General features: G+C 39.1%; 1 protein-coding gene across 2 annotated transcripts; it reads right to left on the bottom strand.

Annotated features, from left to right (window-relative positions):
* Positions 1-1,713: 1,713 nt before the first annotated feature.
* sfxn5a (sideroflexin 5a) lies at positions 1,714-27,869 on the bottom strand. 2 transcript variants are annotated; one of them, XM_051126721.1, is made up of 15 exons: positions 27,722-27,869; positions 23,774-23,842; positions 23,615-23,692; positions 16,404-16,430; positions 16,097-16,151; positions 15,517-15,542; positions 15,379-15,432; positions 15,236-15,292; positions 13,265-13,330; positions 11,199-11,289; positions 7,259-7,374; positions 7,073-7,158; positions 3,483-3,600; positions 2,264-2,385; positions 1,714-2,160 (listed from the first exon to the last, which is right to left on the bottom strand). In XM_051126721.1, exons 1-14 carry the CDS (start codon positions 27,776-27,778, stop codon positions 2,308-2,310), a joined length of 978 nt encoding a protein of 325 aa, XP_050982678.1. In that variant the 5' UTR covers positions 27,779-27,869; the 3' UTR covers positions 1,714-2,160; positions 2,264-2,307. The 2 variants fall into 2 exon arrangements, with proteins under 2 accessions (XP_050982678.1, XP_050982677.1); XM_051126720.1 differs by having other exon boundaries at positions 1,714-2,385.

Here is a 27,869-nt window from a genome sequence, read left to right as displayed (position 1 = left end):
ACAGGTAAGGTTAGGAACAGGTTTGGTGGTATGGGTAGGTTTAAGGGTGGGTTAAAATGTAGGGGGGTAATTATAAAAGTGTAATTATAAAAGTAATGATGGAAATTAATTACAGATGTAATTACATGCACATATTTTTTTAAATTACAAAATATAATGTTGAAACATGTACGTACACAATAAGTGCATTGTATCAAATGATTAATATTAAATGTAATTACATAGTAGTTAAGGCCACCTAATATAAAGTGGGACCATACAGGTAAATGTACATTTGTTGAAAGTCAAAAAGAACAGGTCGTCTTATAATTTGGGTTACCATTATGGTGTGCATCTTTCCATATATTAGTATTTACCTCAGCTTATGGAAAAGTTACTTGTGATGAACTGTGATTCATTATGTGGCTGAAAATTGCCTGTTTTTAAGAAGTTTGTCAGCAAACTGTAAAGGTAAACTGATTTTAGTAATTTAGTAATCAGTTAAATATATATTACATTTATTGTACATTTAAGTTCAATCAATAAAATTCATGCAACCAAATCTTTAATAATAAAATTCTCGCAACCACAGTTGCAGTTCTTTAATCGCTTTTTTGCAGTATGAACTGCTTTAAGCATAATGGTGTAATGGGGAACCTATGGTAGATAAACAGAAGTGTGTTGATGTAGAGTGGCGCTCTAGTGGAACGTACTTGGCTGCTTGTTTTGAAATGAACCTCAATGACTATTATATAAAGTTGTCAGCAATTTTTTGTTGCAACTGAATCGGTTGCAGTGAAAACACTTATAACAAATTACTGAATATAACTGTCAATGTTTGCTATAACATTTTGATTTAAAATTACTCTAAATATGAGAATGGTTAAGCCAGACATGTCTGTCACAGGACAGATCATATGATTTTAGTCCACGTTGACCATAGTTTTGTGCTCACTGGAACTCCCATTCTCATTTTCATGTAAATGAAAGACTTTCAAACTATTTTTCTTGTCATTCTGAAATTAAAGCTGACAAAAAGGAAAGAATAAGCACTAATGTTACCCTCATTAATGCGGTCATGCGCATGTTGTGCAACTGTGTATGGCACGGTTAATGATTCTACATGCGGCTTCATGTCATGTCTCTCCTCACTACTGCCCACTGTGATCTGTTCCCGTGACAACCAGGTAGAAAAACACACAGGTCCACTCCCTCAACTCTAGCGATGGATCTAACGATAAAATAGAAGTTTACAGGAATCATTTTACAGCCCAGCTAAAGGAACTCAAACACATCCAAATAAAAGCGGAGATACAATCATCTAAAAACAACAGAACAAATGGATGGAAAAAGAAAAAAGCAGGAACTGCATGTGTACATTGTTTTTATTCATTAACCATGATAATAAAGGATTTCTGTGTATTTTCCTCAACAAAGCAAGAAGGGAAAACAATGTTTTCCGCAGTATTCCAAATATCTGGAAAAAAAAAATATTGCAGATAAAATGAAGCTATAGTCTGGTAAATTTTAGTTACTACTGACCTATACAAAACTGTACTATATATATATATATATAGATAGATAGATAGATAGATAGATAGATAGACAGGCAGACAGATAGATAGAAAGATACTGTTTTGCTCACCAAGCCTGCATTTGTTTGTATACTTTATTGTATATAATTATATATATATATAAATATATATTTCAAAGATTTAAAAAATACACACACACTTTATAAGGTTTATTAAGTAGATCATAACTTGTATAGAATATATAAGTTATTCATCCTTTCCATATGGGAATTACTGATAATTCATTACTATTTTTTAAATACCTATTCAATTTGAGCATGACTTAAAAATAATAGGCAGTTTAATTCTGTCACTCAAAAAAAATCAATTATAATTCTTTAAAATATCAAAACTGGTTGTTTATTTATTCTTTTAAAACAATTACTTTGTAAACATTTATTTATCAGCCTTTTGTAGTCAGTTAATACAGAACTCTTTGAGTGGGAAGGCTGGTAATTATGTAAATTTAAAATACATCACATGGAAATCGAAAGGAATACTTGTTTTCGCTGCTGTAAATATCCTGAAATCCTCTATTTGCAACTTCCATGTTCAATAGCATGAAAGAGGATGATTAGCGCTGGTGTGAGTCTGTCTCTGTGTGTGGCTGAGAGAGAAATCACATTCACACACAGCAGGAACAATCCAGTGAGATGCAATCAAAATTTGTAATGACGCTTTGCATTTTTCTGTTCACATGAGAGTTTTACCGTGAGAGACAGAGGCATTATTTGCTGTCAAGAATTTTGATGGGTTAAAGACCCTTGTTGTAGGTCAGGATCTGGCACTCAGTTGCAGCAGCGATCTCTGGCTCTAGCTGTGACACGTGAATCTGAGAGACAGAAAACAGGTGCGGTCAAAATATGACAGAGACACATACATGCAAAAATCATATATGTGACCCTGGACCACAAAACCAAAATCATTTGCTGAATAAATAAGCTTTCCATTGATGCATGGTTTGTTAGGATAGGACAATATTTGGCAGAGACACAACTATTTAAAAATCTGGAATCTGAGGGTGCACAAAAATTAAAAAAATTGCCTTTGAAGTTGTCCAAATAAAGTTCTTAGCAATGCATATCTCTAATCAAAAATTAAGTTTTGATATATTTATGGTAGAAAATTTACATGATCTTTATTTAATATCCTAATTATTTTTGGCATTAAAGAAAAATCGATCATTTTGACCCATACATTGTATTTTTGGCTATTGGCAAATATGCCCGTGCTACTTAAGACTGGTTTTGTGATCACCATTAGCTTTAATGCTAAGATAAGATTGTAACATAAAATTTCCTCTGTTTTGATTACGGAGTGTTTTTATTTTTATCCTGACATTAAGATTCAGATCTTTTGGCTACAGTGAGATAACCATTCACAGCAATCATTAAGTCATTAAGATGTTTAAAATGTTTCATCAAATGAGAATTAAAAGTGTGCCATGTCTTTCCAGCCTCGAGCATTTTTCACAGTCAAAACTGACACTTCAGCCATCATAAGAAGCTAAAATGAAGCAACGAGCACTGGTAAATATCCAAACCAGGGCCAAAACTTGCAATATTTTGCTCAGAAACAGATGGCAATGAGTGTGTGAGTGTGTGAGGCAGAATCTGAAACAGACATCCTGTGGGGTGTGAAAAGGTGGGGGGGACAGGAGTGGAGTTTTTTGGGAGCGTTCGTCTGGAACCCTCGGAAAAGTGTAAAGAGGGAGCGAGAGAGTGAGAGGAGAGGAGGAGGGGAGGGGTGGGAGAGGAATAGAAGTAGTTGGCAGCACATATGTCTGCAGTTCAGTAACCATATGGATGAACAGCTTAATAAACACCATTTTAAACCATAACCGTCTTCGTGGCAGACAAAGAGAAGGGACGGAGAGAAAGCGCGAGGGAGAGTGCGAGCGCGTGGAGGGAGGCGTGTGCGAGTGCTCACCTGACTGTTTTGGGGGAACAGGCTGATGGCAACAGGCAGCGCTAGGCCGAACGCACAGAGACACACCACGCTGTGAACAGGCAGCCCGAGACGAGGGTGCTTCTGCAGCAGAGGGAGCCTAACGTACAAACACCCACAAAAATGCATACGTTATTGGCAGAACTGAGAGCGTTCCCGCCATTTTTATTATTGAAGGCGCTCGCTGACACTTCGGAACTGGCGTGCGTGATTGCTCCCTGACACCTCCCCCTCCCTGCCTGGCCGCAGTGCGTGTGGGGGGTTGTGGGATAGCGTGCTCTGCAGGAGTCCTCCAGAGTAGTCCTGCTTTAATGAAGGCAGCGACTGCCTAATGATGACTTCATCAACACATACGCATGATGAGCTTTAATTGGCCACCAGAAACTCTCTCTCTCTTCGTGTGCACGCTTGTGTATGTTTGGGAGAGGAACAGAACGGAGGAAAGGATCAAAGTATGTTAAAGACCTTTTATCGTGTCCGTCAACTGCTCTAAATAAATCAGCACACTTATCCGTCACTCTCCCGTGAAGAGGTCAAAGATGAACTGAAGTGACAGATAGTAAACAACAGCTCTGCCTTTAAACGAAATGCATCCTATGATATAAGGGATGCACAATATTTGTTTTCATGTTACAACCAATAACCAGTAAATTGCAGATATTACAATTCTATTAAAAAAAAAAAAATACTAAAAACTAAAATCCATTTAAAACACTATAAATACATTTAGTGTACAAAAAAAATGATATTGACCATGAGATTTTCTAAAGATTACATTTAAGAGTGTAATTAAATTATTAGTGCTTTTGGACAATAACCTTAAGTAAGTGTTAGATGGCAAAGGTAATGCCCAAAAAAGGCAGATCATTTTTTGGCAACACTTTACTTAAAGCCTTTATCTCTAATGCACTGTAAATGTATTAAAAAAAATGTATAATAACAAAAATAATAAAAATTCTTTTAAAACGCTACAAACACATTTCGTGCACAACAACAACAACAAAAGGATAGTCACCTTGAGATTTGTTAAAGATTGCATTTAAGAGTGTTATTAAATTACTTTTTTTTTTTTAACCTTACATGGGTGTAAAAATGAGGGTGAAATGCATTCAAAATGCCTTTCTGTATAATGCATTATAAGGGTATTTGTAATATACTGCATTATACATATTTCCATAAATAATTGTAATATTTATGAAAATATATATATGTGACCCTGAACCACAAAACCAGTCATAATGATACATTTTTTGAAATTGAGATTTATACATCATCTGAATTCTGAATAAATAAGCTTTTCGTTGATGTATGGACAATAAAGGACAATCGAGATACAACCATTTCAATATCAGGAATCTGAGGGTGCAATAAAATCTACATATTGAGAAAATCAGGAAATGTACTTAATGTACTTAATGGAAAATAATCTTTACTTAATATCCTAATGATTTTTGGCATACAAGAAAAATCTGTAATTTTGACCCATACAATGTATGGTTGGCTATTGCTACAATTAAACCTTTGCTATTTATGACTGGTTCACAGGGTCCAGGGTCACATATTACAATTTTTATAATACTTGCAGATTCCTTGTTACATCTTAAATTGGTTGTTTGTACTTTAATGCATTAAAGATGCAACAATGAATAGATATGTATTATCCTACATATGAGATCATACAATTAGAAGGCATAATTTATGCATTAAAAATGTATAAAGGCTTGAAGTAAAGTATTACTTATTTTTATAAAAAAAAAAAAACATTTTTAAAATCTTGATATAGTACAAATCGCTACATGATGTATTGGGTGTTAATCCCTATAATACCATCTGAAAGAAGTAATTAAATTCCTAAATGCCCTTTTTTTATTTTGTGACATTTCAATTAATACAGATAAGCAAAGTTATAAATATTTGCTTGGTTATGTCTAAAAATCATTTAAATTTCCTCAGGCCAGTTGTTCAAAAGTAATCTGATCGGATTTCGGCTATCGGATTGGATCAAACCTTGAAAATGAATTCTGAAATTAGATTAAATTACAAAATATAATCTATACAGTTGAGGTCAAAAGTTTATATGCACCTCTGCAAGAATCTGCAAAATGTTAATTATTTTACCAAAATAAGAGGAATCATATAAATGCATGTTGTTTTTATTTAGCACTGACCTGAATAAGATATTTCACATAAAATACGTTTACATATTGACCACAAGAGAAAATAACAGTTTAATTCATAAAAATTACCCTGTTTAAAAGTTTACATATGCTTGATTCTTAATACGGTGCTGTTGCCTGGATGATCCACAGCTGTGTTTTTTTGTGATAGTTGTTCATGAGTCCCCTGTTTGTCCTGAACAGTTAAACTGCCTGCTGTTCTTCAGAAAAATCCTTTAGGTCTCACAAATTCTTTGTTTTTTTCAGCAATTTTGTGTATTTGAACCCTTTTCAATAATGACTGATTGATTTTTAGATCCATCCTTTCACAGAGAGGACAGGTGAGGGACTCATATGCAACTATTACAGATAGTTAAAACGCTATACATATAAATAAGCTTTTTGAACAACTGGCCCTTCTAGATCATTTCATGTGACGCTGTTGTTCCTTGCAAGCTAATCAGAAACTATTTTCCTACTTTAACGCAAAAACGCCGCCACTGACTGTTCAGCAAAGCAGCTGTCTTGGTTTTTAGATACAGCTAGAGAGATAAGTGAAAGGTTTAGCCACCACACATATATCACACAGACTCCTCTCAGCGCTCTAATTAATCAAGGATAGTCCTGGCCCTCAGACCCACCCTCAAAGCAGTGACCCTCCTGCAGCCCTGTTCTTGCTCCATTGAGAGCCAGTGAGGGTGAGCTGACAGGCAGCATAGCAGAGGACAACTCACCATTTACTGCCGCTCACACACAGACACACCTACACACACACATAGCCGCACACACCTGCGAATCAGAGCAGGAAGAATTCGAGGAGGTTGCGACACAGTCTATCAGTCATCAAATTCTGGTGAAGAGTCGATCCCACTCTTCAAAAGAAATGTGCATTTTGCATTCTAATTTGATATAAAGGGAATTATATCATCAGCATAATTTAAGTGAAAAGTTAATAACTTTTTCCCCGTAAATCTTATTTCTAAACTAAAGTTTAAAAGCAAGAAAATCATATTAAAGTGGACTTTTGGACTCCAATGCCACATTGGGTAGATAGATAGGATGGGTAGACAAACATTACAGGAATAGTTTAAAAACAAACATTTTGTCATCATATTAAATGTGTATCACAGTGATCCACAAAAACACCTCATTTTGTTGTTTATGTAAGAAATAAAATTGTAAGGATTTGGTACAGTTTAAGGCTGTAAATGTAAATGATGACATAAATTTTCATTTTTGGGTGAACTATTCCTTTAAACACATACATAAATAGTTGTGATCACATCAAACTGTGAAATACAAATATACCAGGACATATGGTGCACATGAGTGTGTGATTTCTGAGGTAAACTGTGTGAAAAACTGTGTAAAAATAACTCAAGTCTGATATGTCATATTAACAAGAACTTCTCTGACCTCTCCAGCATGGCCATTATTAAAGGCGGCAACAGGAGAATAGGCATGGGCAGCACGACACGTGTCAGGGACGTCTCCATCAGAGCCTGAACAAAAAGACATTTATCAGACCAGAACTCACAATAGGGCTACACAAAAGCTTCCAGTAACCTTTCACCTTACACGTGCAAAAGGATCCATACTCACACGTCTGGCAGCCAGCTTTGAGGTGCCCACCACATTTCCTTTGTCGTCCAGTACGCTGATGCCCTCCGACAGCTCAGTGTGGCGCATCAGCAAAACATTACACACATTGGCACTTGCTAAATCAAGGGAGAGCTGCAGTTAGAAAACAGGACACAAACAGAATTCTATCTGATGCCCAACTTTATTATTTGGATCCAGTGAGAGGGAATCGTGTGAATTGGATTGGTGTCACTATCTGACACGTTCTCAAACAAGAAAACATAAGAAATGCAAGAAGCAGTCAATGTGCTCAGTGCAATTTAACTTAGTACAGTTACCCAAAAATGAAAATTCTGTCATTAATTGCCAATGCTATCTCATGACCAATTCGTACGTATTTTACAAGGTGGCTAATTTCAGTGATGGGTAGGTTTAGGGGCGGGGCTAGGTGTGGGTTATTCGTACACATTTGTGTGTACTGTGCAACTCGACAAATACGTACATTTTCTCTATCCTGCGTGCAACGAAAACTGACATGGAAGAGGAGAAATTGTTAAATAAAGTTGATATTTTTGCTTTCATTGCACTGAAAAGTATTCTCGTAGCTTTGTAAAATTACGGTTGCACCACTGATGTCACATGGACTAGTTTAATGATGTCATCACTGTCCATGCAGGGTCAGAAGGCTCTATGATTTCATCAAAAATACCTTAATTTGTGTTCAGAAGATGAAAAAAGGTCTTACAGGTTTGGAATGACATGAGGGTGAGTAATTAATAACAGAATTTTCATTTTGGGGTGAACTATCCCTTTAGAAGAGTAGGGGAGAATAACGGGTTATAAGCTATGCTATTTTTTTTTTATCTAAACTGTCAACTAGGCTAGAAGAAATAAGAAAGATATAAAATATGTCTAATTGTATTTCAGAATGTACAGGATTATCAGTAGCACTTTATTTTACAGTTGTGTTCCACATGTACATACTATGTTATATAACCCTAACCCTACCCCTACTTGTTATAGTAATTACAATAACTATATAATAACTAGGTACTAACCCTGAACCTAACCCTAAACGTAACCCTAACCCATGTAGATACCTTATATTATCCAGTACTTTCTTATGTAAGTACACGGTAGGTACTTGTGACTACATGGACTGTAAAATAAAGTGCAATCGGATTAAAGGGGTGATGAACTGAGAAACCAAAATTCCCTTGATCTTTTGACATATAAGAAGTCATTGCACTATAAAAACATCCTGCAAGTTTCAGAACTTAAAACAGCAGCTTTTGGAATGTTCAACTCTATGATGTAATAGGTAGATAAGTGCCGCCTCCGCAGAAAAAGATCGACATCACTGCCTGTTTAGCCCCACCCACCGATTTGCGCATAGTGTTTACCAGAGAGGTTAACGTACAGGTCTGTGCAGAAACCAAATGATAAAGATGGCTTTGAAAACAACATTTCTGGGAAAAAAAAAACATTCTTTCCATTGCCTTCCTTCCGATATCAACATTAGGAAACTTTATTTTTTAATGAAGTTTTAGACTCCGCCAGTAAGAACTAAGTCCTTTGTTTACTTCATTTTACCATGGATTTGTTTACAATTACCCATAGCGTCAGCAACACAGCCCTCATTCCCTTATTTCAGGAAACCGAGGTTACATCAATATCTTGAGTACCACTATTCGACAGGAGATTTTCAAAAATATTGAATCTAAAAGACGATGCTGTGCCACCTATATTGGATCCGACAGTAGTGTCGTAAAAAAAAATATGAGTAACTGTTTTTATTTTGTCTCTTCTTACAGATAGTTTGATACGTACTGAGTTATTTATGTGTTTTAAACCTAAATCACAGTGTCGTTCATCTATGAGGAATGAATATATGCTGTTAGCCAATCATAGCAGTGGGCGTTTACTTTCAAATCTACAATCCGCCACACCGTTCTGCAGAGGGGGGTAAAAACAGGACAGAAAATAAACCTGCGCTTCTAAATTACGATGTTTTTTGATGTACAAATCTTGATTACATTATAAGTGGAGATAAGAACAGTACAAAACAATAAAAAACAAAAGCAGTTCATGACCCTTTTAACAAATGAAGAAACCCACAGAAAAAAAAGTTAGTGGTAAGGGTAAGGGTAAGTTGAATCACTGCGGAACATGTTAACAATTTACATTTCAAATAAAAATATGAATACAAGTCTTATTTTGCTGCACACTACTCACATTTTGAAAACCCATCCAGGCAAGTTTAATAATCAATTTTCAATATTTGACAAAAGTATGTGTGGTAATAGTAGGACTTGTAACAGTATTTAGTATGCAAGTGCAGGCAGATTATGATCATTCACACACACACACACGCACATAAATGTATATTAATACATTTTTGAACATATAAATAATTGTACCATGACATGCAAACAGCTTTTAGCATTAAAAAATTTGTATCACTTCTAAATATGTGGTCACACCACAAATTGTATATCCAGTTTGCTAGATTGTGAGTGACATCTTATCATAATGCCATGCCAAATACTACAGAATGAACAGAATACAATAGTAACAATCTATTAGAGAGTCACCGCCTGTGAATATTAAAATGAAAGCAATCAAAACTGGAAAACATTCTTGATCTGCAATGTCGGCGCTAAGAGGGGTTAACTGGATATAAAACAAATAGTTTCATACGGTCATGTCAAAGTGCACACGTGAATTACAAGCGGAAAAATGATTAGAATAATGATTTACTTCCTGGCATTATCATCTGTGGCATGTGGTGAGATTGGTGTTGGTGTGTGTGTGAGAGAGAGAAACAGAGAAATAAAGAGAGCCTGAAGCATTTTTAATTTACAGGCCTTGTGTTGTGAGTTATCAGTGTTCAGTGCTGCAGTGTTGTGGGGCTGAGTTAATTGGCTGAGTAAATAGCTATTCACCTCTGAGGGGTTTAGACCCAGGCCAATTAAAACACACACACACACACACACACACAGAATGAAAAATGGAGAACAAAGAAACATAAACAAACGCATACTAAATTTTATATGAAGGAGGTCCTACTTTAGGTCACCCATAGAGGCCGAAATCATTATAAATGTCTTTATAATGGTGCTGAATCCAAAAGGATGTCATTTTGAGGTTAACAAAAAAAGATTAATTTGCATTTAACTTAAAATGGATATAAATGCTAATGTAAAAAACTCAAAAATAGTCGATCAAAGGCAAATTTCAAACACTTTGTCTCCAGTGCGTTCCATTAGCCGCATTTAATTGCCTTTTATAACTAAACACTAAAACAACAACAACAACAACAACAACAACAATATGGCGGCCTGGAGACAGGGAACTCAGTGCTAACACAGAGAGCACTTTAGGCCTAATTAACCAATTAGAGAGCGGCAGCCGAGAGCTAACAAGGTCCCGTTACCCCTGCCCAGAGAGGTGAGGGAAAACCTGCTGATTTAATTAAAGGGGTGGGGTGGGGGACGAAAACAATTTAATTACAGCCAAGCATCCCCAAGGCATTGTGGGACAGTCTCCCTCGGCCCCTCTGGACCTGTTTGAGCCTCAGAACGCTAATGGAACACGGAGATAACATTTCAGCAGCAGCCCCCTCTGACAACAGGATCAGTCAAAACACAACACGTTAATACACAACAATAAACAAACGCTTGCGGTTTAATGAAAGTCTGAACAAATGCTCATTTAGAAATTGAGTGTCATTACAAATGCAAAGACGGGAGCATTCAGACAGCAAAAGAGCTGACTGAAAACTGTATGCATTAATTAATATCGTACATTACTCAATCGTTTTATGCATTAATAATTAGCAATTTAGCAAGACCGCATGACAGGATGCTTGATTTCTGTCATGAACACAACAGGGCAGATTAAGTGGTGCATGCTAGAAAACACATACAACACATATATAAACATGTACACATGCACATACCAACGGCAGGGAACGGGATGAACCTTTGGACCAGGATTCTTGTAGCTGGATTGAAATGCTCAGCTCTTTTAATAAGAATATTCAACCCCACCTGTGCACACATAAAATTACATTTAATTTCACTGTTAAATTAAAATAAAATAAAATAATATTTTAAAATAAACATTTATACAATTATGCAAAAGTTTACACACACACCTTGCAGAATCTGCAAAATGTTAATTATTTTAACAAAATAAGGGGGATCATACAAAATGTGTGTTATTTTTCTTATTTAGCACTGACCTGAATAAGATATTTCACATAAAAGACATTTACATTTAGCCCACAAGAGAAAATAATAGTTGAATTAATAAAAAAAATGACCCCATTCAAATTCTTAATACTGTGTTGTTACCTGAATGATTGTATGAATTGTATGATTTTGAGATCCATCTTTTCACACTGAGGACAACCGAAAGGCTCATATGCAACTATTACAGAAGGTTCAAAAGCTAACTGATGCTCCAGAAGGAAAAACGATGCATTAAGAGCTGGGGGTGAAAACTTTTGAACAGAATGAAGATGTGTACATTTTTCTTATTTTGCCTAAATACCATTTTTTTTTCCCCATTTAGTACTGTCTTTCAGAAGCTACAGAGGGTACTTACATGTTTCCCAGAAGACAAAATAAGTTAAATTTATCCTGATCTTCAAATTCAAAAAGTTTTCACCCCCGGCTCTTAATGCATTGTTTTTTCTTCTGGAGCATCAGTGAGCATTTGAACCTTCTGTAACAGTTGCATATGAGTCCCTCAGCTGTCCTCATTGTGAAAAGATGGATCTCAAAATCATACAGTCATTGTTGGAAAGGGTTCAAATACACAAAAATGCTGAAAAATACAGTTGGCAGTTTAACTGTTCAGGACAAACAAGGGACTATCACTATCACTATAACTATTACAAAAAAAACAGCTGTGGGTCATTCAGGTAAGAAAATTTTTATAAATTCAACTATTATTTTCTCTTGTGTACTATATGTAAACTTCTTATGTGAAATATCTCATTCAGATCAGTACTAAATAAAAAATAACATGCATTTTGTACGATCCCTCTTATTTTGGTAAAATAATTAACATTTTGCAGACTCTTCAACTGTTTAAAATTTTTCTATTTTTTCTTTAATTTATATGACAATGTATATAGACCAGACAGGAAAATGGGAAGAAAGGGAGGAAATTTGAACTGTGTGCCTATTTGTGCAGCGAATTTACATGTGTGGAGCACTCGCATTACCCACTGTGCCACAGCTCTGGCTTTTTATTACACCTATCTGCCCTTTATTTAGAGAGTGACATCTCACACAATTATAGTGCATGACAGTTCCATGTTTATGAATTCTGTCTTTAAATTTAGCCGGTCGTTAACCTATTAAACAATTAAATTGATCTAATATAACAAATATAACAAATGAAATCAAAAACGTTATTTGTTTTCGTAGTGACCTTAAAAGCACATAATTCCCAGTGGGTTTCATGACAGGTCATAACAGGTTATGCTAAGTTGTTTCTCGTCTTGCAACATGAGCCTCTGGTCATCTCTGTGAGCTCCAGTTAAAGGCCCGTCTAACAAACATCTGAGAATCAAACCCATTCACATCCCTTCCCTTCTCAGCAGGGGTTTTCAGAGGGATTGTAGTTTTAATTAGTGCCCCCCTCCCATATTTCTCACAGGCATGGGGCCATTTGTAGTTGTCGTCACCATGGTTCTGCTTGTCATGCCCCTGGGCATCAAACTGCCGCCCAGCAGGGCAGCTAATTGGCTCTAGAGGACACAGGGGGCGTGACTAGAAGGATATGCAATTCAGCAATGTGAAATACAGTGAAGGGCTCTGTATCCCTATGTGATGTTATCAGCCTCCATCAGCTCTCTTAATAAAAATTAAATTCACGTAATGCTAAAAAAGTCATGAATAATATTTTTCCTGTATTAGCGTGAAATGGCAATTCAGAATTCAGTGGTTAAAAGAGAATTATTTCTACGCATCAAATTACATAATACAGTTTTGGGTATGCATGTGAACTCACTGCAATAGTAACCGCACTGCTGACTGCACCAAGGTAACCCTGGAAAAACGTTGACATTGGCGTGGGCTGAAAATATACACACACATACACAAAAAAACAAATTAATTGAAAAAAAAAAAAAATGAATATGGCATTTTTGCTAACACTTCCTTTGAAGCCTGTATGTATATTGCATTCTAAGCACATTCTTACTCATTATAGTGCATGTATAATATCATAATAAGATGGGCAACAGTAAAGTCTTATTTGGTAGAAGTATTGTTCATTGTTATTTAATGTTAACTAAAGTTTACAAATGAAGCCTTATAGTAAATAATTGCAGAAACATGTATCATATCATGAATTGCAACAACATAATAAATTTATATATAACATTAAAATGTATACATTTCAATACTTACAATACAATACTTACTATAACCTTTTTGAATAATATTATAAATTATTACACATTATATACTCTAAAGTTACAATAGATTATATTTTCTATAGTTATAATGTATTATGTCTCACATCTTGACAATATTTGAGATCTGCACAGTATCTTACTATATCTTAGAAGTGGTGGTTTTTACTGTAAAATGGCTCATGTCTTCTTGTAAATATCCAAAATGCTGTATAATGTCTGCTTTTAGTAAAGTAGCATGAGCAATAAGATATCATGAATGGGTTATATGACACATTACACTAAAATTATATTACACTAAAATTAACACTAACCTCACTGAAAAACACTCAAATAAGAATAATCAATCCTCACAAGATCTTAAAGAAGCAATGTCAAGATGCAAGACTTATACTGTATGAGAATTATAATCCATTATAACTTAAATGGATAAAACACTGTGTTTATTGTGTGTTATAAATAATCATACTCCTAAAAACACAAATAGGTCAGTATTATTATAGACGATACAACCTAATATACCATCTTTATACGCAATTATCCATGCATTATAATCAATGTTGGGAAAGTTACTTTGGAAATGTAATAGGTTCCAGATTACAAGTAGCGTAACTATTTCAATTACTTTTTGATTACTTTTCTGAATTTCTAACAATTTTTTTTATTTAATCATTTTCAAAAATTGAAAGCAGGCAGGGTTATTTTACAGGGACAAAACACTAATTTATAACAGACTTTCAAAATCCTTCATCACTTGAATTAAGATTATGAAAATGTAATTTTAAAGCACGGTCACCATAAAATTTGACTTTATCACTTCTTTTTACTTAGAGATCATTCTCAGGTTAAATACTGATTTAAAAATCACAATAAGACATGGTTTAATAGCTATGACACAGTTTTTGAAATCAAATCTTTACAGAGCTATGACAGGAAACACCGGCATCTAACAAAGCTTTGGAAAAAACAGTAAATATGAAAAAAAAAAAAAAAAATAATAATTTACATAATGATTCCCAAATAGGAATAAATTCGAAAGCAAGTGGCCTAATCTGTGTCCTAAACTCCTGAAACATTGGTGTCTCATATTTTAGAGCAATCAGTGCAATTTGGAAAGAAATCAGTCAAATCTGTATGTGCGTGAATTTTTTTTTAACATTTTTTTTAATTGTAACAGATTACAGTTACTTTTTTTTGTAATTAAATTACGTAATCCCATTACATGTAACTAGTTACTACTCAACACTTATTATAATAAATTCCTTTTGTGATGGTGTTTTAATTCTGCTGATTGTATTAAGGCCTCAAATTCATAAAATAGTTCATCTGTGAAGAATATCATGAAAAACATAATGTGTGACAATCATGGACACAGATCTTATTTTCTGTAATAATCTAAAAGCCTGTTGTTTTTTGTTGAGGGAACCAGGGTAATGCACAAGTCTTGGTTGAGCTACAAAAATACATAACTGCAGCACACACTTTTTAATGATAATTTTAGATTATATGTGAACATAAAATATGTTAGTCCCTGTGTACTGGTCAAAATGATATTACTTATATACCTTAGTTGCATTACGGTTGCAGTAGTTGACACAGGCGTTGTGGCTCTGGTTCAGCCACTATGAGAAAGACAGTGAAACAGTGAGTTCATAGTAAACAGAGCGTAGACTGACTTTTCTTCTGTGAGGACCAGAAAAACACATACCTGCCAGAAGATGGTGGAAGCAAATGTTTGATTGGGTAGAAGAAGGCCCACAACCTACAAATAGAGGCGTAAGAAGTGATTTAAAGTTTACAACTGATGAAAGAAGGAAAAGTTGAGTATGTTTTAACAGTGACCTACCACTGGAGTACCAAAGGGCACAAAACCTGAAAGGAAAAGAAGACACGCATACCAACACAAAAAGATGATTTCAGTAGCAAATGAACCCTTGATCCAATAATGGAATCACACTAAGACTGTAATTTTGACATTTGATTAGGCTGGATCAGGCCACCGAAGTACATTTCATGTCATGTTTGGTTTTAATGATCAGAGTTATAGACTCTCATATGACATTATGACTTTATTACTGACCTTTAACACATTAATAAAATCCTCATTACTCATAAAAGATGGCATGGTTCAGAGGTAGCCATCATAATTGTCAGACAGGTCTCTCCCTATCTGTTCTCTCTTTAAATAGTGGTGTTAACAGAAGACTAAAATACTCCTATTTCTGAGTGGCCCAACAACACTTCCAGACAGCAGGAGGGAGAGGGTTTAATCAGAGCCCAGCTGAGTGTGACCTTTGCCAACAGATCGGTCCAGAGAGACCCCCTACCACCTAACTCCAGTCTCCAGAGCTGGTAACAAGCAGAAAACTGCCTACCACCCATGACACAGACACACACACACACCGAAAACACACTTACACCCTTACCTGACATGCGAAAGGGCATGGGGATCTTCTCTCCTGTGTCTGGATGGATGATGGCCTGAGGACATAATGAATCCACAGACAGCAGACAGGTTGAAGAGGAGGAAACGAGAGACAATAAGAGGTGAGAGCGGGCTGATGGGAGAATTACCATCCTGAGGTTAGCTGTAATTCTCCTCTCATTACACCGCTATACAGAACTACAGCTTGTGAGAGCGTTGTCACACTGCGCACAAAGAAGTTGAGTGATTTGAGCAGGTTCTTTCATCATAGCAACCTGTAAAAGGCTTTCAACGCTGTTCACACTCACCTGTTTAATCTTCTGTGCCTCCCAAAGCTATTGTGAAAAACAGAGAAACATGCAAAAAAGGGAAATGTTTACAAGTATTTCATCCTCACTTTGCTTTTATTGTGTAACTAAAGTTACCAAACTGAGGTTCATTATGCAACACATGTAAATTTGAAATTTGATTGGCTGATGTTTGTGCTTCTACTCACATACCCAGGTTTTTAAAGACTTGTATGGCTATAACATAAGTGATGTCTATTAATGAAATATGTAGTAGAAAACCCATGAAAGACTTATGCTATTTAAAAAATATATATATATTTTGTTCTGTAGGGCACCATTATTTCGATGGCCTAAAATGGTTGCACTCGGTGAGCTGCTGCCGCTACGCTGCAAAAAAAAATTTTCTTAGATTTTTGTCTTGTTTCCAGCCAAAATATCTAAAAATTCTAAAATCAAGAAGGATTTTCTAGACAAGCAAAAACTATTCTTGTTTTCAGAAAAAACTAGTCAAAATTAAGTGAGTTTTTGCTTGAAACAAGCAAATTAATCTGCCAATGGGGTAAGCAAAATAATCTTGTTTTCTGCTTGAAATAAGATCATTTTGCTTACCCCACTGGCAGATTATTTTGCTTGTTCTAAGCAAAAACTCACTTATATTTGATGTCTTTTTTCTGAAAACAAGACAAAAACTATTGCTTGTCTAGAAAATCCTTCTTGATTTAGGAATTTTTAGATATTTTGGCTGGAAACAAGACAAAAAATCTAAGTAAGAAAAGCATTTTTTGCAGTGTACCTGTTGCTATTTTAACCGCAACACAACTCTGAAAATAAAATACTGATACGATGCCACATTGTGCGGCTTTTGGTTATAACTTTTAAAAAGAAGTGATGCAAGTCTTCACTGCTTTCCGAGCGATAACAAGAAGAGAAATTAATTGGAAGATGCCTGTGAACAAATAAAATGTTGTAAAGCGTAAAAACGATTTCAGTAGACCACAACTACTGAAAGAGCTTACAAACAGCAGAGACAAGAAACGCTAGATGCCATCCTGGCAGGATGTAAACTTGCTGACGCTTGTCATGACGCAGCAGCCACTGAAGGAGATTCTCAGCGTGGATTTCACTCGATATGGGGGGGCATTTAGACTCCTTGTGGAGAAAATCAATAGTACAGCATTTGGTTTAAGCCTATGCTTCATCCATAGCCACCTGCAAGCTCTTTCAGTAGCTGTGGTCATTGTATCAGTATTTTATTTTCCAAGTTGTGTTGCAGTAAAAATAGCAATAGGTAGCGGCAGTAGCCCATTGCGTGCAACCATTGCACATCATCGAACCATTTCACTCCCAAAATAATAGTCCAAAATATGTATAAAACGATGTGGATTTGTTATATAATGTAAATCTTTCACGCAGAGGTGGACAGTAGTGAAGTATTTTTACTTTACTCAAGTAAATTTAAAAAGTATCTGTACTAGAAGTATCAGAATGTTTTTGTTTGGAAATCTTTTACTTCACTACATTCCAAAGCGTAATGTCGTTGTTACGACAGCGGTCTCTGTGGCTCCCTCTAACCGCCGTCAGCGGGAACCGTCTCCGGACTATTGACTCACTACATTTCCCATAACCCCGTACCTGGGACCCCCCGCTTCCGGTTCCGGTTCACCCGGGTTCACTTCCCCTCTGGCGGCTATTTTAGGACCGTCAGTTCGGCGGGTTCCCTCGCGAAGTATTGTTCCAGTTTGTCTAGCAATTCCGAGCGTTTTCCCTTGTATTTCTGATTGCCTGTTACCGACTGGACTGTTTGTTATCGTGTTTGATTCTTGCTGCCTGCCCCGACCTACTGCCTGGATTTACGGTTATTCTTGGATTACCTTTGTTGTTCCCGTTTGCTGGCTTTTGAACTCTGCCTGGTGTACCACTCCCATTGTTCATTAAAGATGTCGCACATGGATCTAACGTCTCCGGATCTGTCACTAGACCCGTCACAGAATACTTCGCCACCTCAGGATCCAGCGACTTCTCCGACAACGTCATCCGTGAACCCCACGGCGGTACAACAGATCGCTACGGAATTGTCCGCTCAAGCCTCAACGTTGCAAATACACCAACAACAGCTGGACCGTCTGACCGACCTGACAGGACAGCTCGTGCAAGCGCTGCAGGGACTCCAGCTGATTCCGCCAGCGTCCTCACCACCAGCGCCCCCAACATCACCTCCGACGGCACCACCGGCCGCCGCCAGCCCTCGCCTGGCGTTTCCCGAGAAATTCGACGGGTCTCCCACGAAATGTAAGGGCTTCCTTCTCCAATGCTCCCTCTTCGTTGGTCAACAGCCACATCTCTACCCCACCGACGAGAGTAAAATCGCGTTTGTGTGTTCGCTGCTCATAGGAAGAGCACTGGAGTGGGCCACGGCGGTGTGGCGCTTAGACCAGCCTACCTTCCCTTCGTTTTCCGCTTTCCTGCAACGCTTCAAGGAGGTCTTTCAGCCGTGCACGGAGGATGGAGAGGCGGGGGAGCAGATCCTGACGCTGCGACAGGGCCGGAGAACCGCAGCGGATTACGCCCTGAGTTTCCGAACCCTCGCGGCCCAGAGCGGCTGGAACGATGGCCCTTTGAAGCTGCACTATCGAAGGGGACTCAATCCGGATCTGCAGGTGGAGTTGGCGTGTCGGGACGAGGGTCTCTCCTGTGAACAGTACATCGATCTCTCGATCAGGGTGGATAACGTCATGCGGGCTCGCAGGCCTGGTAGGCTGCTCGTACCCATCCCGCAGGCTGCGCCCGTTGCCGAGGCGGCGCCCGAACCTATGCAGATTGGCGCAACGAAGCTATCACTGGAGGAGAGAGAGAGGCGTCTCCGCGGTAATCTCTGCTTGTATTGCGGACAACCAGGACACATCCGAGCCAACTGCCCCACGCGCCCGCCACGCCAGCCAGCCTCGGTGAGTACGGAGGAACTTTCTCTCAAACGTTGTGAGATACCAGTCATGCTGAGGGCAGGGAATGTTACTCTCAAGACCACTGCTTTGATTGACTCTGGGGCTGCGGGTAACTTCATTGATGCTGCTTTCGTCACTGCTAATCGTATCCCTGTCTCCTCTTGTTCCTCACATGTCACAGTGGCCGCCCTCGACGGGCGACCGCTAGGCTCCGGCAAGATCCACCACACCACTCAGGACCTCACCCTCCAGATCGGACCCCACCATCATGAAATAATTCGGTTCTTCGTCATCACATCACCTCACTCACCTGTCATATTAGGATACCCTTGGCTCGACCGTCATGGCCCTACCATCACCTGGGCGGATCGCTCCATCTCCAATTGGTCACCCTACTGCACGGAACACTGTCTCCAGCCTGAGACGTCACCTCAACCATCCCGAAGAACCGTTCCCCTCGAGTATCAGGATCTTCTCGAGGCCTTCAGCCGCATCAAGGCCACTCAGTTACCTCCCCATCGGCCTGGGGACTGCGCCATCGACCTGATCCCCGGAACTACTCCACCTAGAGGGCGCATCTTCCCATTGTCTCAGGCGGAAACAGCAGCCATGAACACCTACATTCAGGAGGAACTAGTCAAGGGCTTCATAAGACCTTCTACCTCACCCGCCTCGGCGGGCTTCTTCTTTGTCAAGAAGAAGGACGGGGTCTCCGTCCGTGCATCGATTATCGAGGTCTCAACGATATCACCATCAAATATAGATACCCACTCCCGCTCGTCCCCGCCTCCCTTGAACAGTTACGCAAGGCCAAGGTTTTCACAAAGCTGGACCTGCGATCCGCTTACAACCTCATTCGTATTCGTGCGGGGGATGAGTGGAAGACCGCCTTCTCCACAACCTCAGGCCACTATGAATATACGGTGATGCCCTTCGGGCTAGCCAATAGTCCGTCGATCTTCCAGGCTTTCGTTAATGAGGTGTTCAGAGACATGCTAAACCGCTGGGTGATCATCTACATAGACGACATCCTCATTTTTTCCAACAACTACTCGGAACATGTCACTCACGTCCGGGCGGTGCTGCAGCGTCTCATTGCTCATCAGCTCTACGCAAAGGAGGAAAAGTGCGAGTTCCACTTGGAAAAGATCTCCTTCCTCGGCTATGTCATCAGCCCCGAGGGGGTTTCTATGGACGAACGGAAGGTGAACGCGGTACTGAACTGGCCTCGCCCTGCCACGCTCAAGGAACTCCAACGCTTCCTGGGGTTCTCGAACTTCTACCGGCGTTTCATTCGCCATTTCAGTACCGTAGCCGCCCCACTCACGGCCATGGTAAAAAAGGGAACCACACGTCTCACCTGGTCCGAACCGGCACTCCAGGCCTTCAACGACCTCCGTCAGAGGTTCACCTCAGCACCCATTCTCCATCATCCGGACCCCGAAAGGCCTTTCCTCGTGGAGGTGGACGCCTCTAGCACGGGTGTTGGAGCTGTGCTCTCCCAGCGTCAAGGAGAACCTCCGAAAATGTTCCCCTGCGCCTATTTTTCGCACAAGTTGAGTCCAGCCGAGAGAAATTATGATGTGGGCAATCGTGAGCTTCTGGCAATCAAGCTGGCCCTCGAGGAGTGGCGGCACTGGCTAGAGGGCGCTAAGCACCCCTTCACGGTGCTAACCGACCATAAGAACTTAGAATACCTCCGCTCGGCCAGGCTGCTCAACCACCGCCAGGCTCGGTGGGCTCTGTTCTTCTCACGTTTCAACTTTCAAGTTACTTATCGTCCCGGCTCCTTGAACACCAAAGCAGACGCGCTCTCCCGACAGCAAGAGCCCGACCAGCCAGTCAAATCGTCGGAGACCATCCTACCCCCACCGTTCTCGTCGCACCGGTAACCTGGGATATCATGAGTGAGATAACAGAGGCCCAGGCTCTGGACCCTACACCAGCCGATTGTCCAGGCCACCTCGTTTATGTTCCACGCACCCTTCGACCCCGGATCCTTACGGAGGTACATACTACCCCCAGCTCAGGTCACCCAGGGATCGAGGCCACACTACAGCTGCTGTCCAACAAGTTCTGGTGGCCCACTCAACGTGCAGACACCGTAGAGTTCATCAGGAGATGCACGACTTGCAATGTTTCCAAGGTTCCCCGCCGTCTGCCCGCTGGGCTGCTCCAGCCCTTGCCCGTACCGCGACGCCCCTGGTCACACATCGCTGTGGACTTTATCACGGATCTGCCTCCCTCCAACGGTTACACCGCCATCCTCTCTGTTATTGACCGGTTCTCCAAAGGCTGCCGACTCATTCCCCTCGCTAAACTCCCCACCGCCATGGAAACAGCAGAAATTCTCTGTAACTGGGTGTTTAGACTCTACGGCCTGCCAGAGGACATAGTATCGGACCGGGGACCTCAGTTCTCTTCTCGTCTCTGGGCCTGCTTCTTCCGCTTCCTAGGAGTTAACGTGAGCCTCACCTCGGGCTACCACCCTCAGGCCAATGGCCAGGTCGAGAGGTTGAACCAGGAGTTGACTCGCTTCCTCCGTTCGTACTGCCACGACCAACAGGAGGACTGGAGCCGCTACCTCTTCTGGGCCGAATATGCCCAGAACTCACTACTCAAACCTGCCACTCAACTCACCCCGTTCCAATGTATCCTGGGCTACCAGCCGCCACTCTTCCCCTGGTCCGGCGAACCCGCAGATCTACCAGCAGTCAACTCCTGGTTCCAGCACAGCGAGCAGACGTGGGATCTCGCCCATGTTCATCTACAAAGAGCCGTCCGCCGTACCCAGACCCAGGCCAACCGCAGGCGTCGGCCTAACCCCCCTTACGAACCGGGCCAATGGGTATGGCTATCTACCCGAGACCTACGTCTCCGCCTTCCCTGCAAGAAACTAAGTCCCAGGTACGTGGGTCCCTTCAAAATAACTAAACAAATTACACCCGTATCATTCAGATTAGACCTACCTCCTGAGTATCGTATCTCACCCACTTTCCATGTCTCTCTGTTGAAGCCTGCTGACGTGCCGGGAGGAGCGGAGGACCTAGACGAGACCGCACCACAGGGACCTCCCCCCATAATCATCGACGGCGAGGAGGCCTATCAGGTCAACGCAATCTTGGACTCCCGACGCCGCAGAGGTCACCTCCAGTATCTGGTAGACTGGGAGGGCTTCGGCCCCGAAGAGAGGTCCTGGGTCGCGGCTGAGGATATCCTCGACCCCTCTCTCACACTCGACTTCCACTCGGCGCACCCGGACCGACCTGCTCCCCGTAGGAGGGGTAGACCCGGCGTCGGGCACCTCCTCGCGCCAGGAGTCGCTCGCAGGGGGGCTCTGTTACGACAGCGGTCTCTGTGGCTCCCTCTAACCGCCGTCAGCGGGAACCGTCTCCGGACTATTGACTCACTACATTTCCCATAACCCCGTACCTGGGACCCCCCGCTTCCGGTTCCGGTTCACCCGGGTTCACTTCCCCTCTGGCGGCCATTTTAGGACCGTCAGTTCGGCGGGTTCCCTCGCGAAGTATTGTTCAGTTTGTCTAGCAATTCCGAGCGTTTTCCCTTGTATTTCTGATTGCCTGTTACCGACTGGACTGTTTGTTATCGTGTTTGATTCTTGCTGCCTGCCCCGACCTACTGCCTGGATTTACGGTTATTCTTGGATTACCTTTGTTGTTCCCGTTTGCTGGCTTTTGAACTCTGCCTGGTGTACCACTCCCATTGTTCATTAAAGATTTTCTAATGTAATTAAGTATTAAATGATATTTAATGTGAAACATAGTGCAGTAAAAAGTACAGTATTATGCTTTGGAATGTTGTGAAGTAAAGTTTTCTAAGGAAAAACACTCTGATAAAGCACAGACACTTGAAAAGAACTTTTAAAACAGAGTAAGAATATTTCATACTGTCCGCCTCTGCTTTCATGGGTTTTCTACTACATATTTCAATAAGAGACATGTACGTTATATAAAGCTACACAAATCCTAAAACCCAGGGTTCCCTTTAAAAAGGCTCTTTTTTGGCATCTGTGTTTCCATGAAGAACCTTATTGGAAACACATTCATGGAACTTTTCCATTCCACAACAGATGCTTTAAAGTGGAAAAAGGTTCAAATTAAAGGTTCAAATTAAAATGGTCTTCACACTAGGGTAAAAATTATTATTTTAAAAACTGTTTGCTGAAAAGAATAAATGGTTCCCCTATATGGCATCACTGCAAAAAAGTGTAGCAAACATGACATAATGGGGGTTTACAAATGACCTTTTAATGAGCCCCAAACTTACCTGTACATTAGTCACACCAGGAGGCAGAGTTCCCTTTTTGAACTGATCCAGGAGTTTCATACATTCATTTAAACGTTTCTAAAAATATCAAAGAAAACAGCATTCACATACAAACTATCAAATCATTTGAGGTTTACATTTCAGAAGACTCTCGCTTACCTGTGATACAAAGAGCGTGCGAGGGTCGATCACATCCAGGAAGTGTCTTAATCTGCCATAAAATGAACCCTAAAGGAACAGGGAAACGATAAATGCATTCCATTATCATGTAGGAAATTAAACAACACTCACAGCAATCCATAATATTATACAATTTGGCAAAGTTGTGGCTAATTTTGTTAAATTTGTATCTCAATTAAATGTCTGAAAATTGTTTATAGTTTTCTAACGCTAAAGGTGTAACAAATAGTTCACCCAAAAAGGACAATTCTGCCAGTAATTATTCACCTTCATGTCGTTCCAAACCCATAAGACCTCCATTTATTTTCAGAATACAAAATAAGATATTTTTGATTCAACCCGAGAGCTTTCTCGAGAGCTTCTGAGCAATGTTCAAGGGCCAGAAAGGTAAGGACATCATTAAAATAGTCCATGTGACATCAGTGCTTCAACCTAAATTTTATGAAGCTATACGAGAATACTTTTTGTATGCCAACAAAACAGAAATAACTACTTTATTTAACAATTTCATAGACTGAATAGGTTTGGAACAACATGAGGGTTTTCATTTTTCATTTTTACATTTTTTGGGTGAACTATCTCTGTAATTCTATTCTAGAATTCTATAGATAATATATTTTATCAATCTGATATAGTTCATAAGTTGTCATAACATACATCTTGTCTAGCTTACCTGGTTTGTGGAGAGAGGACATTTTTTTAGTTTAAAAAGGCAATAGAAGTTAATACGTGGGACAAGAGGTGAAGTGAAATATTGAATTTTCTCTTTTTTTTTTTCTAATGTAGTGTAGTGGAAATCTTTAGCTGTATAAAAGGCATTTTGCATTTTAAGTCAAGACTAGCTACTAGTTGGTTTGTATATATAACTACCCTATTGTATAAACTAAATTAACTTTTGTTAAGTACTGTTTGTGTGCTAATTTTATGCTTGTCGCTGATTTCCCCCATATCCAAAGAATTTTATAAATACTATGTTACTTCTTGTCTTGAAGGTGAGGTCTGTGTGGAACAAGCACAGTTCAGTTCCGTGATTAACGATCATGATTATTAATCATATGTTCACAATTTCCTTAAATTATTCGACCAAATGATTTCTAAGGTCTCAGAAACTTTCTCCAGACGCGGGAGTCAGCTGCTGATGCAGACTCTGACACCAGGGCCAAACCAGTTGTTTTCGCGCGCCAGGTGTGTCCGCCTCATTATGCGCGCGCACCAACTGTCTGCTGGCTGATCCGTAGACCTAAAAAGTTCTTCCAACGCAATTAAAATGTTCAAATGTGTGTGTGCAAGGAGGAATGCAAGATTATAAAGCAACACGCAACATATTCTCTGTTTATCACGTCTAACAGACGGTCCTTTACACATATGAAGGAAGGTACCGCTGGAGCAATAACAGCAGATGTGAATCATCTGTATTAAATAAATAAATGAATGAATAAATAAATTGCCTCTTCCTTCGAGGTTAAAGTTATTGAGTCACTAATGCATACAAAATGGTTTAAATTATTTTTTGTCGCAGTGAATGTTCCGGTTTCCACATGTTTTAATAGAGAATAGTGTTGTTAATGAACAAGCTTTGGCACAAAATAGTTTTCAACGACGTTTATCTCTTTATACTTGATTATGAGGCTCAAAAAATAATTAACTGAGGGTGCTTATTATAGGGGTCTATACTAAGTAATTTAACCCCAAAAGAACGTCAAAAAAGGTTCTCAAAAGGTCTCTAAAGTATGTATTTCTCACATTCAAATATATATATATATATATTAGGTAATCAGAGTTCACTAAACAGAGTCGCGTACAGTACGACGCTCATCACTAATTGTGGGTTAAGCATTACAAGTAACGCGAGTTACTTAATCAGATTACTTTTTTCAAGTAACTGATAAAGTAACACATTACTTTTTAATTTACAAGAACATATCCGCGTTACTTTTTCTAAGTAACGCCATTTATTGACTTACAGTTACTGTTACTGCATATGTAGGTACTATAGTTTTAAACTAAATGTGAACATCACTAATTGTGGGTTAAGCACTACAAGTAACGCGAGTTACATAATCAGATTACTTTTTTTCAAGTAACTGATAAAGTAACACATTACTTTTTAATTTACAAGAACATATCCGCGTTACTTTTTCTAATAAGTAACACCATTTATTGACTTACAGTTACTGTTACTGCATATGTAGGTACTATAGTTTTAAACTAAATGTGAACATCACTAATTGTGGGTTAAGCATTACAAGTAACGCGAGTTACATAATCAGATTACTTTTTTCAAGTAACTGATAAAGTAACACATTACTTTTTAATTTACAAGAACATATCCGCGTTACTTTTTCTAATAAGTAACACCATTTATTGACTTACAGTTACTGTTACTGCATATGTAGGTACTATAGTTTTAAACTAAATGTGAACATCACTAATTGTGGGTTAAGCATTACAAGTAACGCGAGTTACATAATCAGATTACTTTTTTTCAAGTAACTGATAAAGTAACACATTACTTTTTAATTTACAAGAACATATCCGCGTTACTTTTTCTAATAAGTAACACCATTTATTGACTTACAGTTACTGTTACTGCATATGTAGGTACTATAGTTTTAAACTAAATGTGAACATCACTAATTGTGGGTTAAGCATTACAAGTAACGCGAGTTACATAATCAGATTACTTTTTTCAAGTAACTGATAAAGTAACACATTACTTTTTAATTTACAAGAACATATCCGCGTTACTTTTTCTAATAAGTAACACCATTTATTGACTTACAGTTACTGTTACTGCATATGTAGGTACTATAGTTTTAAACTAAATGTGAACATCACTAATTGTGGGTTAAGCATTACAAGTAACGCGAGTTACATAATCAGATTACTTTTTTCAAGTAACTGATAAAGTAACACATTACTTTTTAATTTACAAGAACATATCCACATTACTTTTTCTAATAAGTAACGCCATTGACTTATAGTTACTGTTACTGTAAGTACTGTAGTTTTAAACTAAATGTGAACATGCATTTATTCATTGCACAAAAACAGATTCAGTATTCCAAAAAATGAATGCAAATGCAAGCTCAGAATATGGTGCAATCCTGCAGTAATTAAATATGTTAAACAAAAGAAATATCCTGTGTGTTTAATCCCAATTCTATTAACCAATGTCTTTGCTGCTGACCTTCGATGATCCAGTTTAACCATCCAAATAAGCAAACATACTTTCTTCTGCGTTCTACTGTAAAGAAGTGAATTTATTTTCCGTCACGTTTGGTGTGAAAGGTCTTTTATGTTTTCAAAAAACTGAACTTTTTATATTAAAACCAAAGCAAGCCCTGTTCAGATTTTAACGTAATTAGTTAGGCTACTTTTTTAGGGAGTAACGCCATATTGTAACGCATTACTTTTAAAAGTAACGTCCCCCAACACTGTCACAATACATATAAAATTATTTATTAACATGCTCAAACACACACACACATAAAATATATGACGTTTTGGGCGTTATTGGCGCCTAAAAAAAATTCGAACATCATTAAAAAGTTTAACTCACCCCTTGAGCCTATACTATTGTATTTCAGCCAATAATTTAGAAAATGTGTTTCACTTATTCTAAGCACCATTATTAATACTTATCACATTTTGCAAAGCAGTTATCTCACCAACAGAGGTCACTGTTAATGCGACTCAAACAAGGAGTGAGGGCGGAAGAAGCAAACACTGCAGTGAACTGTTTGGTTTTCATTTGTTTCAGCGAGGAAAGTAAACTGGAGTTTTTTGAGCAGCAAAACGCGATTCCTCTCAGACAGTTCAGCTGAAATGTAGTCTCCAAACCCGATTGCAATGAGCTTAAGAAATCAACCACATGCAAAAACGCAAGTCTCACATTCGTATGCACTGGGTCCGGCTGTTGTTTACCTGATCAAATCGAGACTCGCCGAGTCTAAACTGAGGGCACTCATTCGATGCAGGCATGGCAGGTGTTCACAAATGCACAGTGCAGTCAATAAGGCAGTTTTACAGGGATCTGAAAGTTACGTAGAGTTCCCTCAGAGAGGTAGAGTCA

This window comes from Labeo rohita, chromosome 13 (assembly GCF_022985175.1).
Source record: "Labeo rohita strain BAU-BD-2019 chromosome 13, IGBB_LRoh.1.0, whole genome shotgun sequence".
NCBI lineage: Eukaryota > Metazoa > Chordata > Actinopteri > Cypriniformes > Cyprinidae > Labeo > Labeo rohita.
The sequence above is the reverse complement of the archived record's forward strand: the minus strand, read 5'-3'. Positions and strand labels throughout refer to the sequence as shown.